Here is a 14968-nt window from a genome sequence, read left to right as displayed (position 1 = left end):
TAGACCCAGTCCTCAGCTGTATACGTATTAAAGTCTCCTCTGTCCAACACCAGCATCTCGTCAGTTCATCACTATTCCCATAAAAAATAAAGACACCACCTTCCACCCCATTCCCATTCCCGCCACTTTATAGGTGAGTACGTCTGTCACCAGCTTCGAGTGTCACTGTAAAATTTTTTCCCAGTTGTGTGGCACTGTCCATTTTTGAGCTGTGTTGCGATTTTAGGTGCTCATTGTGCAGCGCTATGCATATAGTTGTGTAATTAGGGCTGAACTTTATGATTTGTTACGTAATTGTGACTGGTCTTTAATCCTGGTTCCCAAGAAAAGTAAGCAAAGTACACTAACCTAACCTTCCTCTTCGGCATTTGGGCATTTTCCATGTGGTGGGCTGTGCACTTCGTCTTTCTGTCTGGGAGGATCAGTATTTGAGTCCTATACATGGCACCGCCATTTTTAATTTCCTGCTAACTCTCAGGTGTGGTGTGGGGTGGGACACAGAAATTCCCGCCAAAATTTAAATTCCCCACAACATTTGATATTCCGACCAAAATGGTAGGTGGGGAGGGGATGGGGCCGTAGGGAGTGAGGTGACAAAACAATTAATTTTATACTCCACTGAATCATAGATTAATTTTTGAGACCATTACAATGTATTATTGCAGAAATTGGGTAAATCAAGTTGTAGTATCATGAACTGAAACAGTTCGGAAATGATAACTAGGTATTATGAGAGGTTTCACAATGCTGTCTCATTAACTTGCCTAAGAAATAAACAGTTGAGTGTAAATGCTAACAGATGTGAAATGTACTCAGTTTGCATTTAAACAATGTTAAATCCCCAGTAATGCATTTGTAAGAATAAAACTTTGGCCAAAATATGTAGTTACTCAAGAAGTATTTGAAAAGAAAAACTTATCTGAATCAAAAATCTTATTTAGGAGTTGTTACTGAAACTTTACTGCATAATTTCTCAAAACAACTAGCTAGTTCCTTCCCCCTGTTTCCAGGTGAGGTCTTCATATTAGTACTGTGACTCAAAGAATTTAAGCGGTAGGTCGAAACGAAATGATAATTTAGAGCAGTGTCATTTGAGTGTACTAACATTATTTGTTGCCAACGGCCTCGCCGCAGCGGTAACACCGGTTCCCGCCAGGCCACCGCAGTTCAGTGGTGTCGGGCTCAGGTAGCTCTCGCAGGAGTGACCGTCCGGGTCTGCCGAGTGCTGTCGGCAGGCGGGGTGCGCCGGGTACACCGAGCTCCGAGCTCTAGCTGACCGGCAAGTAGCGGCTCACTGGCAGCAGTGTGCTGACCACTAGCTCCTCCCTATCTGCATCTACTTAAGTCTTCAGCTGAGGATGACGCGGCGGTCGGCCGAAACTTTGAGGCGTTCCGAGGCTCGTTCGGATGGGGTACTGAGATAAATGTTATACGTCACTAAAATAGCTTTCCACTTCATCACGTAGTTCTGATAACATTTCGTGCAAGAGTCACCACAGTAATTTGACCCTATCGTAATATCTTCACGATATTTTCGGTGTTATTCTGATTTAAAAATTAGAAACGCTTCTTTTGTGCACCCAAAACAATAAGTTGGTGGGGATCGGTGTGTGTGAATGCATTTCTGCCGCTTCGTCTAGTTAGGTTCTACGTAAGTGCAGCCGTGACAGGTCCTTTTTTTATCAATCACGAGCTTAGTGCCCGCTGCTTCGCAAGGCCAAAGAAGCACTGTTTTTCTGAACGTGCTTCTGGTAGTATTTTCATAGAAAATTTCACCTCCTGACACATATTTCTTCATATGTAATCGAGAAGTGAAATAACTATTTACATAGATTTAAGTTTAAATTGTTTTAAATAATGAAATATTTTCTTAAGACTTTTCATCGCCTGTTTCATCTCTTTTGGTGTGGAATTTTGAACTATCACTTCTTAAACGATGCCTGACCTATAAGAGCAACCCCGTCTGCAAATGACAGGTTTCTATCCTTAGCGGTGACGATGAGCCAGTGAGTGAGGACTCTGTCAGCGTCGCCTCTGGAGTTTGGCTCGGCTTGACTCGTTGGCTTGCAGGGAGAGGGAGAGAGAGAGAGAGAGAGAGAGAGTGTACTCACCGCAGACCCAGGCGAGGATCATGCACTCGACGACGGAGGGCGGGCCGCCGCGCATCGCCGTCACGTCCACCTGGCGCGGCTGCGGCCGGCGCTCGGTGTCGTTGCCGAACCAGTCCCCGATCACAGACTCGATGCGCTGCGACGCCAGGATCAGCAGGACTGCGGGCATTGCGTCACTCCACAGCACTCCCACGCACGTCTAGTCCCTACATTTTTTTCTGATATCGTCTACAGTATCTGTACATCCATATCCGGGCGACGTCAGGTACTCTGCTAGTAAGGTGAAAGCTTCAAAGGTGGCTTTCATTTGTGACATTCATTTCGCAGATTATTCTGCGTATTTGGAGTAAATAAACCCATATAATGGTTAATTAGTCTTATTAGGTGGATTAGAAAGAGATACGTGATGATTATACACATGTCTGCAATAATACGGGCTTTGGTAATGATAATATTCAGTTGCATGCTGTAGGTGTAAGCAAAGTGGGTTTGCCAATGGAGGCGGGGAGGCGAAGGCCGGCGAGCGCCGGAAGAGCATTGTGCAGGGGCCGGGGGTCCCAGGGGATGCGGCCGCTGACCTGCAAGCATCAAAAGGAACGCCGCCGGGGGCCAGGTGAGAGAGAGAGGGGAAACGTCGAGCAGACAGACAGCGTCCAACGTACGCGCTGGCGCCGCACGGTCGCGCGCTGTTTCAGCGGCAAATGGGCTGAGCTCTGATCGGGCAGTTCATAAGAAAGTGCGGGAAACGCTGGGGGTCAACGCCCGCTGTTTGGACAGAGAAATTTTTTGGATAGGTGGAGAAATTGTATCACTCCGCGAGGGAGATGTGGGAGGCCTTTGCAGCGTCGGGATTGGCTGATTAAGAGTTTGGCGGCATTAACATTAAGAGCTGGGAGCCAATGTTACCAGTGTAGTATATCTAAGAACAGTGTACAATTTGTTTAATTTGTTTTCATTCATGATTTTTTCAATATGATCTAATTTCTATCGTGAGATAATTTACAATAAATACAAGTTATTTACAATATGGCTTTTGATTTAGTAATCAGTGGTAGTTAGCCGTCACTGTCACATTAATATATTTTATTCATGTTTAATATCGGCCACTACCCCAATAGGAAGTCTTCCAAGCTCATTCCAGCAATGTGGACCACCCTTAAAACAATTTTAACAAACCTTATCGTATTACTAATCTCTGTCTATAAATGTGATAGGGCAGAGAATGGGGCTGCTTGCAGACAAAAATCCTACACCGAGAAATTATTCAATTTCACGAAAAAAAAAAAAGCTGCTTCGAAAGGAACTCAAAATGTTCTCACAATAGTGCAAGTAATATTCTGGAGATAAGACGTCCTTGAGACTTCTCTGACCCCCCCCCCCCCCCCCCACACACACACACACAGAGTTGTTAGCAACAGGAGACGTGCTCTTCTTCTGTGCTACTGCTGCTCAAACGGTCAAAGTGATCGAACGGGCCCAAGATTTGTCTATATGTTTCAATGTTTCAGAGTTCGACACGGTGTACGTTAATCGAACAATAACGCAACTTCTCCCTCTGTGGGTCCATAACTTTGTGCGGGAAACGACGGACTAGTCACAACAACAAAATTGCTCTCTGCTTCACATTTATCAGTTTGATGGCAAATGAGGGCGACGTCTTGCCACCGTCGTATAAAGTGCAAACTTATTGGGTATTTCATCGAACTGCCTGCCGGCTTCTGTCTCAGGTTCTTCGGCCGAAGTTTGTGCGATTATTTATCTGACGTTTTGCCAGCACGAGTGGCTGGCATTGTCAGACTTTCACTCGTAGCAGTGCCTTGTTCCTTAGAGCTTACACTGCAATATTAGCTGTGACTGAGTGGAAGCAGGTCTAAAGTCTCGTGGCTTCATCAAGCTGCACATCGGTCCCTCGCGCGGGCGCCGTCTACACACGCACGCCCCCAACATTCCACCACCAGAACGCACACGGGCGAGAGCAGCACAGCGTAGCGCGCCGTGTGAAGCACAATCGCTGTCGACCCGAGTCTCTTACTTAACTCAATGCGTTGCTCTTTGAATGTCGGGGACCGAGCCAGAGTGATTCCTGTAGCTGTGCCGTACTTCGATTCCGTCGAAAAACCCGTGCAGGAGGCCCTTTTTGGGTTTTTATTGTTTCTGAACAGTTCGAAGAAAAACTGAGTCTCATTTCGAATAGGCACCTCACTCGTACAACTATAGTTGCTGGTGACGTCAGTCTAGCCTCGACATGCTGGCGAAAATACACGTTTAAAGCCGGTGGTAGGCATACAATGTCATCCGAAATCGTACAGAATGCTTTTTCAGAAAATTATTTTGAACACTCGGCTCAGGACTCAACTCTTAGTGTAAATGGTTGCTAAAACATACTTGACCTCTTACCAACAAATAATACTGACCAGATATGGAGTATCGTGACGGATTCGGAGACTAGTGAACACAAGGTTGTTGTAGCTAGACTGAGTACCGTAACAGCCAAACCCACCAAAGGTAAACGCAAAATACATCTGTTTTAAAAAGCATATAAAAGTTCGCTTGACACCTTCGTAAGAAACAGGCTCCACTCCCTGTAATCTAACTATGTAAGCGTACACGAGACGTGGTTTAAATTCAAAGAAATAGTATGGACGGCAATTGAGAGATATATACCAAATAAATTAATAGGAGATGGTGCTGATCGCCCACGGTATACAAAACAGGTCAGAACACTGTTCCAGAAGCAACAAAAAACCTGGCCAAATTAAAGGAAAAAGAAAAACGCACAATACCCAATATCGGCCATGTTTTACAGAAGCTCCGAATTTGGCACGAACTTCAATGCAAGATGCTTTTAATAGTTTCCATAACGAAACTCTGTCTCGCATAAAACCCAACGAGATTCTGCTCGTACGTAAACTAAGCCACTGGCAAGACGCAATCACCTTCACGACGCAATGGCAATGGTGATGTTATGGATGACAGTGTTAATACAGCACAATTACAAAACAGTTTTCCGAAATTCATTCATAAAATAAGACGAAGTAAATATTCCAGAATTCGAATCAAGAACAACTTCCAACGTGAGTAACTTAGAAGTGGATATCCTCGGTGCAGTAAATCAGCTTAAAACACTTTTAAAAAATGCAAGGCCTCCGATCCAGAATGAAAACAAGTCGGGTTTCTTTCAGAGTATGCTGATTAGTACTACACAGTCATATACAACCGCTCGCTCATGGAAAGATCCGTACGCAAAGTGTGGAAAGTTGCACAAGTCACACCAATCCCCGAGAAAGGAAATAGGAGTAACCCGATTAATTACAGACCCATATCAGAATTCCAGCAGAATTTTGGAAAATATACTATGCTCGAACAATATAATTATATCCAACAAAACGACTTTATGACAAATAACCAAAACGGATTCAGAAAATATCGTTCTTGTAAAATGCCACTAGCTCTTTATTACACGGGGTAATGACTGCTACAGACAGGGGACATCAAATCATTCCGTTTTCTTATATTTCTAGAAGGGTATTTACATCTACATGCATCTACATGGATACTCTGCAAATCACATTCAAGTGTCTGGCAGAGGGTTCATCGAACCACCTTCACAATAATTCTCTCTTATTCCAATCGCGTACAGCGCAAGGAAGAAACGAACAGCTATCTTTCCGTGCGAGCTCTGATTTCCATTATTTTATTATCATGATCGTTTCTCCCTATGTAAGTCAGCGTCAGCAAAATATTTTCACATTCGGAGGTGAATGAAATTTCGTGAGAAGATTCTGTCCGAAATGCCTTTGTTTTAATTATGTCCACCGCAAATCCAGTATCATTTCTGTGACACTCACCTCTATTTCGCGATACTACGAAACGTGCTGCCCTTCTTTGAATTTCTACATCTACATCTACATACATACTCCGCAATCCACCACACGGTGCGTGGCGGAGGGTACCTCGTACCACATCTAGCATCCCAGACCTATCTGGTAAGGATCCCACACCGCGCAGCAGTATTCTGAAAGAGGACGGACAAGCATAGTGTACGCAGTCTCTTTAGTAGATCTGTTACATTTTCCAAGTGTCCTGCCAATAACACACAGTCTTTGGTTAGGTTTCTCCACAACATTTTCTACGTGTTCCTCCCAATTTACGTTTGTCTAAATGTAATCCCGAGGTATTTAGTTGAATGTACGGCCTTCATATTTGACTGATTTATCGTCTAACCTCATGTGGATGACCTCACACTTTTCGTTATTTAGCATCAATTGCCAATTTTCGACCCATTCAGATATTTTTTCTAAATCGTTTTGCAGTTCGTTTTGATCTTCTGATGACTTTACTAGTCGATAAACGACAGCGTCATCTGCAAACAACCTAAGACAGCTGCTCAGATTGTCTCCTAAATCGTTTACATAGATAAAGAACAACAATGGCCTATAACACTACCTTGGGGGACGGAAGAAATCACTTCTGTTTTACTCGATGACTTTCCGTTAATTACTACGAATTGTGACCTCTCTGACAGGAAATCACGAATGCAGTCACATAATTCAGACGATATTCCATAGACACGCAATTTCACTACAAGTCACTTGTGTGGTACAGTGTCAAAAGCCTTCCGGAAACCTAGATATATGGAATCAATTTGAAATGCCTTCTCAATAGCACTCAATATTTATGCGAGTAAACAGCTAGTTGTGTTGCACAACAACGATGTTTTCTAAATACGTGTTGACTATGTGTCAATAGACCGTTTTGTTCCAGGTAACTCATGATTTTCGAATACAATATATGTTCCAAAATCCTGCTGCATATTGACCTGAATGATATAGGCCTGTAATTTAGTGGATTACTCCTACTACCTATCTTGAATATTGGTATGACCAATGAAACCTTCCAGTCTTTGGATACGGATCTTTCGTCGAGCGAACGGTTCTATATGACTGTTAAGTATGAAGCTACTGTATCAGCTAACCAGTATACAGTCTGGAACGAAGACTTGATTTTGTTAAGTGATTTAAGTTGCTTCACTACTGCAAGGATATCTACTTTTACGTTAATCATATTGGCAGCTGCCATGATGCTAATTCTGGAATAAGTAGAGGGCGTGTCACCCCACTGTCCATTGTTGCCAAATTTATTCAAGATGGCGGCGATGACGTCATCCAAGATGGCGGCATGTAGACTTGGCAACAGCGCATGACGTCATCCAAGATGGCGGCTTTTGGCTGGAAAATAGTCCAATTGTGCTACGTCCACTAACCTAAACTCAAGAAAAAATGGCGGGAAGTTTGAATTCCAAAAGGATAATGCATGCAAAGACCGTACTTGTCTTTATTATTGATTATCATTCATTAACATTCATTATCATTCATTATCATTTATTAACATCCATTATCATTCATTGTCATTCATTATCATTCATTGTCATTCATTATCATTCACTGCCATTCATTATCATTCGTTATTATAGGCCTACCTCCACTAGAAAATTGCGCCAAATTCAAATTCCAACACGATATTCTCTCGAAAACTGTACTTCTATGTATTATTATCATGTATTATTAATTCAAGATGTCCGATTTTCTCGGTGAGAAAGCCATTCTCCTTACATCCATAACAAAAATCTATCACAAGTTGAAATCCCCAACACCATAATTGATCTCATGTACGAGCTTTCTCCGTCACTTATCTTTTTTTTTTCACTGGTAACCTATCATAATCGTGTCAAATAATATACTGCACTTACAGTAACGTAATTCACGTCCCTTGATTTTTCAGGGGGGGAAGGGACTGAAGACTTTATTTCAAGCAGTACGGTCATCACTTGTTCTCCAACACAGTCAGCACACACATCTTTGATATCGCAGTGCAGTCACCACGACGTCCGCACTCCAACTGAATTAGTTCAAATCCTCGCCACCCCCTGGCCAGCACGCGGAGACACTACCTACGCCTGTCACGTGAGGCGGCCAGCCACTAGCGCGGGGGGTGAGCCCAGTGATCGCTCCCACGTCGTAAACATATTTCGCTGGACACGTTGCAACTTGTCGAGTTTGACGTCACAGCGGCCCCCTGTCCGCTCACCACGTGCATTCGTCGCCTCCACATGTTTCCCGCCAAAATTGACTCCCTCGGAGCTGAATCACACAACGGTCGGCCGTTTCCCTGCAACACTTCCGGCACCACGTCCAAACCTGCAGATACCGACCTCACACAGCCGTTCGCCACGTGTCCCTGTGCGAGCGAGATCGCAGTGCTACACTTTTGGCGGCAAAGTTTGCTCGACAGTGGAATCCGCCATGACTATATAACAGCACCTTTGGACTGCACTAGAACGCCCGCTAATTGACTCGCTCTCGCACGCGCGTAATAACTGTACAACCGCTGCGCCACCCCCCCCGCTTACGTCACACACCCTCCATACACGGGACGGACATCGCCTTCTGTAAATTCCTGGAAAATGATTCTTTATTTCAGACATTACGGTCATGCAGGTGTATTCCAAGTGACTTGTCCATGCTCACACAGCGAAACTCCAGAGCGCGGCCGGCTGAGCCCGCTCCCTGGCCGGCAGACGTCAGGTGGTTTACGGCGCCTGCCCACTGGCCAGCCCCCACGGCCCGCGCGACATGCAGGCCGCGCCGCCACAAACGGTCGCTCGCACCCGCGAGCACTTAATCCCGGATACGATGGTTCCTGTCGACCGCGTTCCGCGCGCGTTTATTCGTCGCGAGAACGCTCGCTAATTCACTCTCACCACCCCGCTATATTAAATAATTCCATTTACAATTTCGTATACATATTCAAACGTGTTCAACTCCCTAATATCAACTACTTTTCGAGGACCAGAACGCTACCTCCTCCTCCTAGGAACCAGCGCCAAGTTTGAAATCTGCCAGTAAACAAAGCTCACTTGCGCTTCCGCCACCAACCTAAGAAAATTGCTTCAAACTAAGCCACCAGCACTCAACCTCTTCCTACACGTTTCTGGTAAACGGAATGTTTTTTTCTACCGAGTTGGAAACTTCCTTGACGTCACAACGCGCGATCGACCACGTGGCTCTGTCAGACAAAGAACGCCCTCACTAAGTTAACTGATCACCTGATTCTCATTATTCAGCCCACATGCTTAGATTATCTAATCCAGGGTCTTGGCGAAAACACACGTCCGTACACATGAGCCATCGCGCGCACCTAGCTTAGTACCTACGCAGGTGAATGTAACATAGTCCACATGACTATTTAATTAATCTGATCAATTAATTAACCTCTCTGACGCGGAAAACTTCCACGTCCACCTAGACTTGGAATCAATTTTCGCCACCGCCACACCCACCTGGACTTGAAATGAAATACACTCCTGGAAATTGAAATAAGAACACCGTGGATTCATTGTCCCAGGAAGAGGAAACTTTATTGACACATTCCTGGGGTCAGATACATCACATGATCACACTGACAGAACCACAGGCACATAGACACAGGCAACAGAGCATGCACAATGTCGGCACTAGTACAGTGTATATCCACCTTTCGCAGCAATGCAGGCTGCTATTCTCCCATGGAGACGATCGTAGAGATGCTGGATGTAGTCCTGTGGAACGGCTTGCCATGCCATTTCCACCTGGCGCCTCAGTTGGACCAGCGTTCGTGCTGGACGTGCAGACCGCGTGAGATGACGCTTCATCCAGTCCCAAACATGCTCAATGGGGGACAGATCCGGAGATCTTGCTGGCCAGGGTAGTTGACTTACACCTTCTAGAGCACGTTGGGTGGCACGGGATACATGCGGACGTGCATTGTCCTGTTGGAACAGCAAGTTCCCTTGCCGGTCTAGGAATGGTAGAACGATGGGTTCGATGAAGGTTTGGATGTACCGTGCACTATTCAGTGTCCCCTCGACGATCACCAGTGGTGTACGGCCAGTGTAGGAGATCGCTCCCCACACCATGATGCCGGGTGTTGGCCCTGTGTGCCTCGGTCGTATGCAGTCCTGATTGTGGCGCTCACCTGCACGGCGCCAAACACGCATACGACCATCATTGGCACCAAGGCAGAAGCGACTCTCATCACTGAAGACGACACGTCTCCATTCGTCCCTCCATTCACGCCTGTCGCGACACCACTGGAGGCGGGCTGCACGACGTTGGGGCATGAGCGGAAGACGGCCTAACGGTGTGCGGGACCGTAGCCCAGCTTCATGGAGACGGTTGCGAATGGTCCTCGCCGATACCCCAGGAGCAACAGTGTCCCTAATTTGCTGGGAAGTGGCGGTGCGGTCCCCTACGGCACTGCGTAGGATCCTACGGTCTTGGCGTGCATCCGTGCGTCGCTGCGGTCCGGTCCCAGGTCGACGGGCACGTGCACCTTCCGCCGACCACTGGCGACAACATCGATGTACTGTGGAGGACTCACGCCCCACGTGTTGAGCAATTCGGCTGTACGTCCACCCGGCCTCCCGCATGCCCACTATACGCCCTCGCTCAAAGTCCGTCAACTGCACATACGGTTCACGTCCACGCTGTCGCGGCATGCTACCAGTGTTAAAGACTGCGATGGAGCTCCGTATGCCACGGCAAACTGACTGACACTGACGGCGGCGGTGCACAAATGCTGCGCAGCTAGCGCCATTCGACGGCCAACACCGCGGTTCCTGGTGTGTCCGCTGTGCCGTGCGTGTGATCATTGCTTGTACAGCCCTCTTGCAGTGTCCGGAGCAAGTATGGTGGGTCTGACACACCGGTGTCAATGTGTTCTTTTTTCCATTTCCAGGAGTGTAGTTAAAGTCCCTACCGACCACCACGTCCTTTTACCGACCGATGTTCGTTGGCTAACATGTATTAATGCTTGCCTCCGTTTACTAACGTGCACTAACGTGTACTAACCCACATTAACTTAAATACAAATAAGCCAAGCTTCAATTCTGATGGTCAGTTCGTGTTTCGCTACCAAACACAAGAAAACTGTGGCAAACGTAGCCACTAACCTAAGTCACCTGTGATGACTCAAAATCGTCTGCTTTGCCTCTCTCACACACCACGAGCGCGAGACCGCCGACATCACAGTCTGGACCTTTATACTAGCGTCGGACATACTCCTGTATAAGTATTCTAGCTAAACTATGACCCTAATACTGTTGTTCAATCCACACGGTCCAGTACCTAAGCTGAGAACATTGCTCGCCCCATCTTTAGTTAACCGCTGAGAGACGGAGATATGCTGCAATCACATCCCTCGCGCTCTCGTAGCTACTCACCTCAGCAATTCGATCTAACACACCCTCCAAGTAGAAAAAATAACAACCAACTCGAACTCTCTCATATTCTATATCGTCCCTGAAATACTTAACGTACATTTTATTTACGCATCGAGTATACCTATCACTCTCATACAAAAAACACTCGTCCTGATATACCTGGTGTCATGTTGCACAGTAGGCAGACACGCAAACAGCTCCTAATTTCAGTGCACAATATCAAACTGCTCCTAAATAATGCACTACACATAACTGTAAACACCATCAGTACTCGTAATCTGTCCAAATAACGCACAGCAAAGTAACTCAACAGACGCACGCAATCAACCTATCCCACATTACGTCACACGTCCGACAGCTCTCAATTCGCTCGAAGGCCTCTGTTCGACCCTTGAAACATGACTTGATGACAGCCGCATTCACACCGAACACCTGAGAAATTCGTATGACCTACACGCCGAACATGACTATCCAAGCCAGGCCACGCGAGTCGTCTGCCACCGTCCTAACTCAGTGCGGTCCAGCACACATGTTAAGGTCGCATTCCATTACTCGCCGGCCTATATGCGCCACATCTCCACCTTCACGTCTGTTGTCAGAATAGCCGAGAGCGAGTTTACACACACACCGTCGGCACACATCCCAGCGCTTCTCTCCCCTCTCAATCTAAAACGATCATTTGAAAATAAAAATAAAAAATAAGAGCCCAGTGAACCTCTCCGAAATTGTATAGTGCCCCCCCCCCCCAAAAAATAGTTAACGCTCGCTTTCGTGTTTTCTAAGCTTATTTGTAAATTCAAATTCTTACCCTAACAGAACTTGTTTACCAAAATAATACTGAATGTGCTCCCTACCTCCTACCTTTCCAGCTCTCAACATACGCAAATGTTCTCAACCCTCCTATATCCCAGCACAACCGATTAATCATTCGTATTCCTTCTTATCGAATTTACTGGTCTAATTTCCTAAGGACCCGTTATCGAAGTACCATCCTGCTTTTCTTTGTGATGCTTCCTGTGCTTACTTTTACAGAGATCGCTAAATTACCTCCACAGCCCTCCACCCTCTCAATTTACACACACACACACACACACACATACGGTCATCCTCTCTACTCATCCCATAACATAAGCATTAGTAACTTTACAACCCATTATATACAAATCCTACACAATGTAAACCACATTAACTTTACAATACCCACTACATGCCCCAATTCTCTTAATTCCTAAGGAAGCATTGTGAATCTGCTCTTTCTTTCTACACACGCCACACTCAGCGGTAATCAGCCCTTCTGCATCAACGGACGGAAGTCCCTCTCAGAACTGTTCCACAAATTCGGCGATCGCTCCCCCTCAACACAAATGCGTTACTCTCTCTTCTTCTTCCTTGCCTGCTCGCTTTTTTTCTACAAACTTATGCAGACTCATAGACTACAAGAACACACCAATTTTTTTTCTAAGTACAGCATCCTTTAAACCACTCAATAACTAGAAACAAACAGACCAAAAAATTATATTCGCACTCTCGAATACCCAAGTCGTTGATCTCATTATACTTATACAGTTAAATTTTACGATCGCGGTCTCATTTGATTGGCATTCCACAATGAGCTAAGTATCGGAAATACACTCTCTTGACCGCTGTTACTCTGGAAATATCGCTACCCTCCTTACGACTTCCTCTCTACTCGTCACATAACATAATCAATATTAATTTTACAGTGCAGTATATACAAACGCTACACAATGTAAACCACATTAACTTCACAATACATACATACACATTTGACACAAAACAGTGCACTTATCCAGTATATCTCTACAGCATGCGAAAAATTATCCTATCCCTACAGCGTCTTTATACAGCAATGCTCCCCAATCCTAAGAAAGCACCGTCAACCTGTTCTCTCTACACACCCGACACTCAGAGCTAATCTTCCCTCTTACATCAGCGAACCTAAGTCACCCTCAGAACTCTTTTTTACAAATTCGGTATCGTCCCCTCCTCAGCACAAACGCCTTACTGTCTCTCCTTCCTTATCTGTTCGCTTTTCTTCAAACATCCTCAGACTCATAGACTGCAAGAACACATGTACTTTCTCCATAATATCACACTATTTTAGCTGTACTTCGCAATATCATGCACGAGGCTACACCCTACCGATCACTAGTTCGTCATAATTCCCAAGATACAGACTTCAAATTAATTCTCTACAAACGCTGAACTTTATCTATGTGCAGCATGCTGTAAACCACTGACTAACTAGAAACAAACATACGCAAAATGATATTTCCACTCTCGAATACCGGTCTCAGTCATGTAACATTTTCGAGATCTTTGCTATAATTTACACGTCAACTAAGGTCTATCCCAGGTCTAGAGAGCAGACAAGCATGTATCCAACACACCACAATCGATCTTCACTCAGCTAAATAAAGGAAGCAAATGTGCAGAAGTAGTCAACGGAACAATCTACATCCCATCTAATAACACTCCAACCCAAATCAATCATCTTCTCAAATTCTGACTTGATCACCAAAGCCGCCCAACACATAATATTACTTCGCTATTCGTTTGTCTAGAGGACATCAAAGTTCGCTGTTACAGATCCATACACCCCAACAGGTCTCTGCATTCAGACAGCTGCTCCAGTTATTTATTACCATTTATGATCAATTATTATTATTTATTATTATTTTTTATTTATTATTATTTATATCATGTTACCTAACAAAAATGTGAAAAGGAATTATTATGTTCTATTGAGCTGGGTTGTATGTGGGAGCGTAAATGCTTGTTCAAAATTATTGTTTACTGGCAGATTTCAAACTTGGCGCTGGTTCCTAGGAGGAGGAGGTAGCGTTCTGGTCCTCGAAAAGTAGTTGATATTAGGGAGTTGAACACGTTTGAATATGTATACGAAATTGTAAATGGAATTATTTAATATAGCGGGGTGGTGAGAGTGAATTAGCGAGCGTTCTCGCGACGAATAAACGCGCGCGGAACGCGGTCGACAGGAACCATCGTATCCGGGATTAAGTGCTCGCGGGTGCGAGCGACCGTTTGTGGCGGCGCGGCCTGCATGTCGCGCGGGCCGTGGGGGCTGGCCAGTGGGCAGGCGCCGTAAACCACCTGACGTCTGCCGGCCAGGGAGCGGGCTCAGCCGGCCGCGCTCTGGAGTTTCGCTGTGTGAGCATGGACAAGTCACTTGGAATACACCTGCATGACCGTAATGTCTGAAATAAAGAATCATTTTCCAGGAATTTACAGAAGGCGATGTCCGTCCCGTGTATGGAGGGTGTGTGACGTAAGCGGGGGGGGGGGGGGGGTGGCGCAGCGGTTGTACAGTTATTACGCGCGTGCGAGAGCGAGTCAATTAGCGGGCGTTCTAGTGCAGTCCAAAGGTGCTGTTATATAGTCATGGCGGATTCCACTGTCGAGCAAACTTTGCCGCCAAAAGTGTAGCACTGCGATCTCGCTCGCACAGGGACACGTGGCGAACGGCTGTGTGAGGTCGGTATCTGCAGGTTTGGACGTGGTGCCGGAAGTGTTGCAGGGAAACGGCCGACCGTTGTGTGATTCAGCTCCGAGGGAG

General features: G+C 45.7%; 1 protein-coding gene across 1 annotated transcript in view; it reads right to left on the bottom strand.

Annotated features, from left to right (window-relative positions):
* Positions 1-14968, bottom strand: part of LOC124605243 (transient receptor potential-gamma protein-like) — a 454685-nt gene that overhangs the window by 318479 nt on the left and 121238 nt on the right. The window contains exon 5 of the mRNA XM_047136797.1: positions 2112-2270. Within this exon, the coding sequence (XP_046992753.1) occupies positions 2112-2270 (159 nt within the window). The remainder of the gene's footprint in view (positions 1-2111; positions 2271-14968) is intronic.

This window comes from Schistocerca americana, chromosome 3, assembly GCF_021461395.2.
Source record: "Schistocerca americana isolate TAMUIC-IGC-003095 chromosome 3, iqSchAmer2.1, whole genome shotgun sequence".
Lineage (NCBI taxonomy): Eukaryota > Metazoa > Arthropoda > Insecta > Orthoptera > Acrididae > Schistocerca > Schistocerca americana.
Note: the sequence above shows the minus strand (reverse complement) of the source record. Positions and strands in the feature narration are given on the sequence as shown.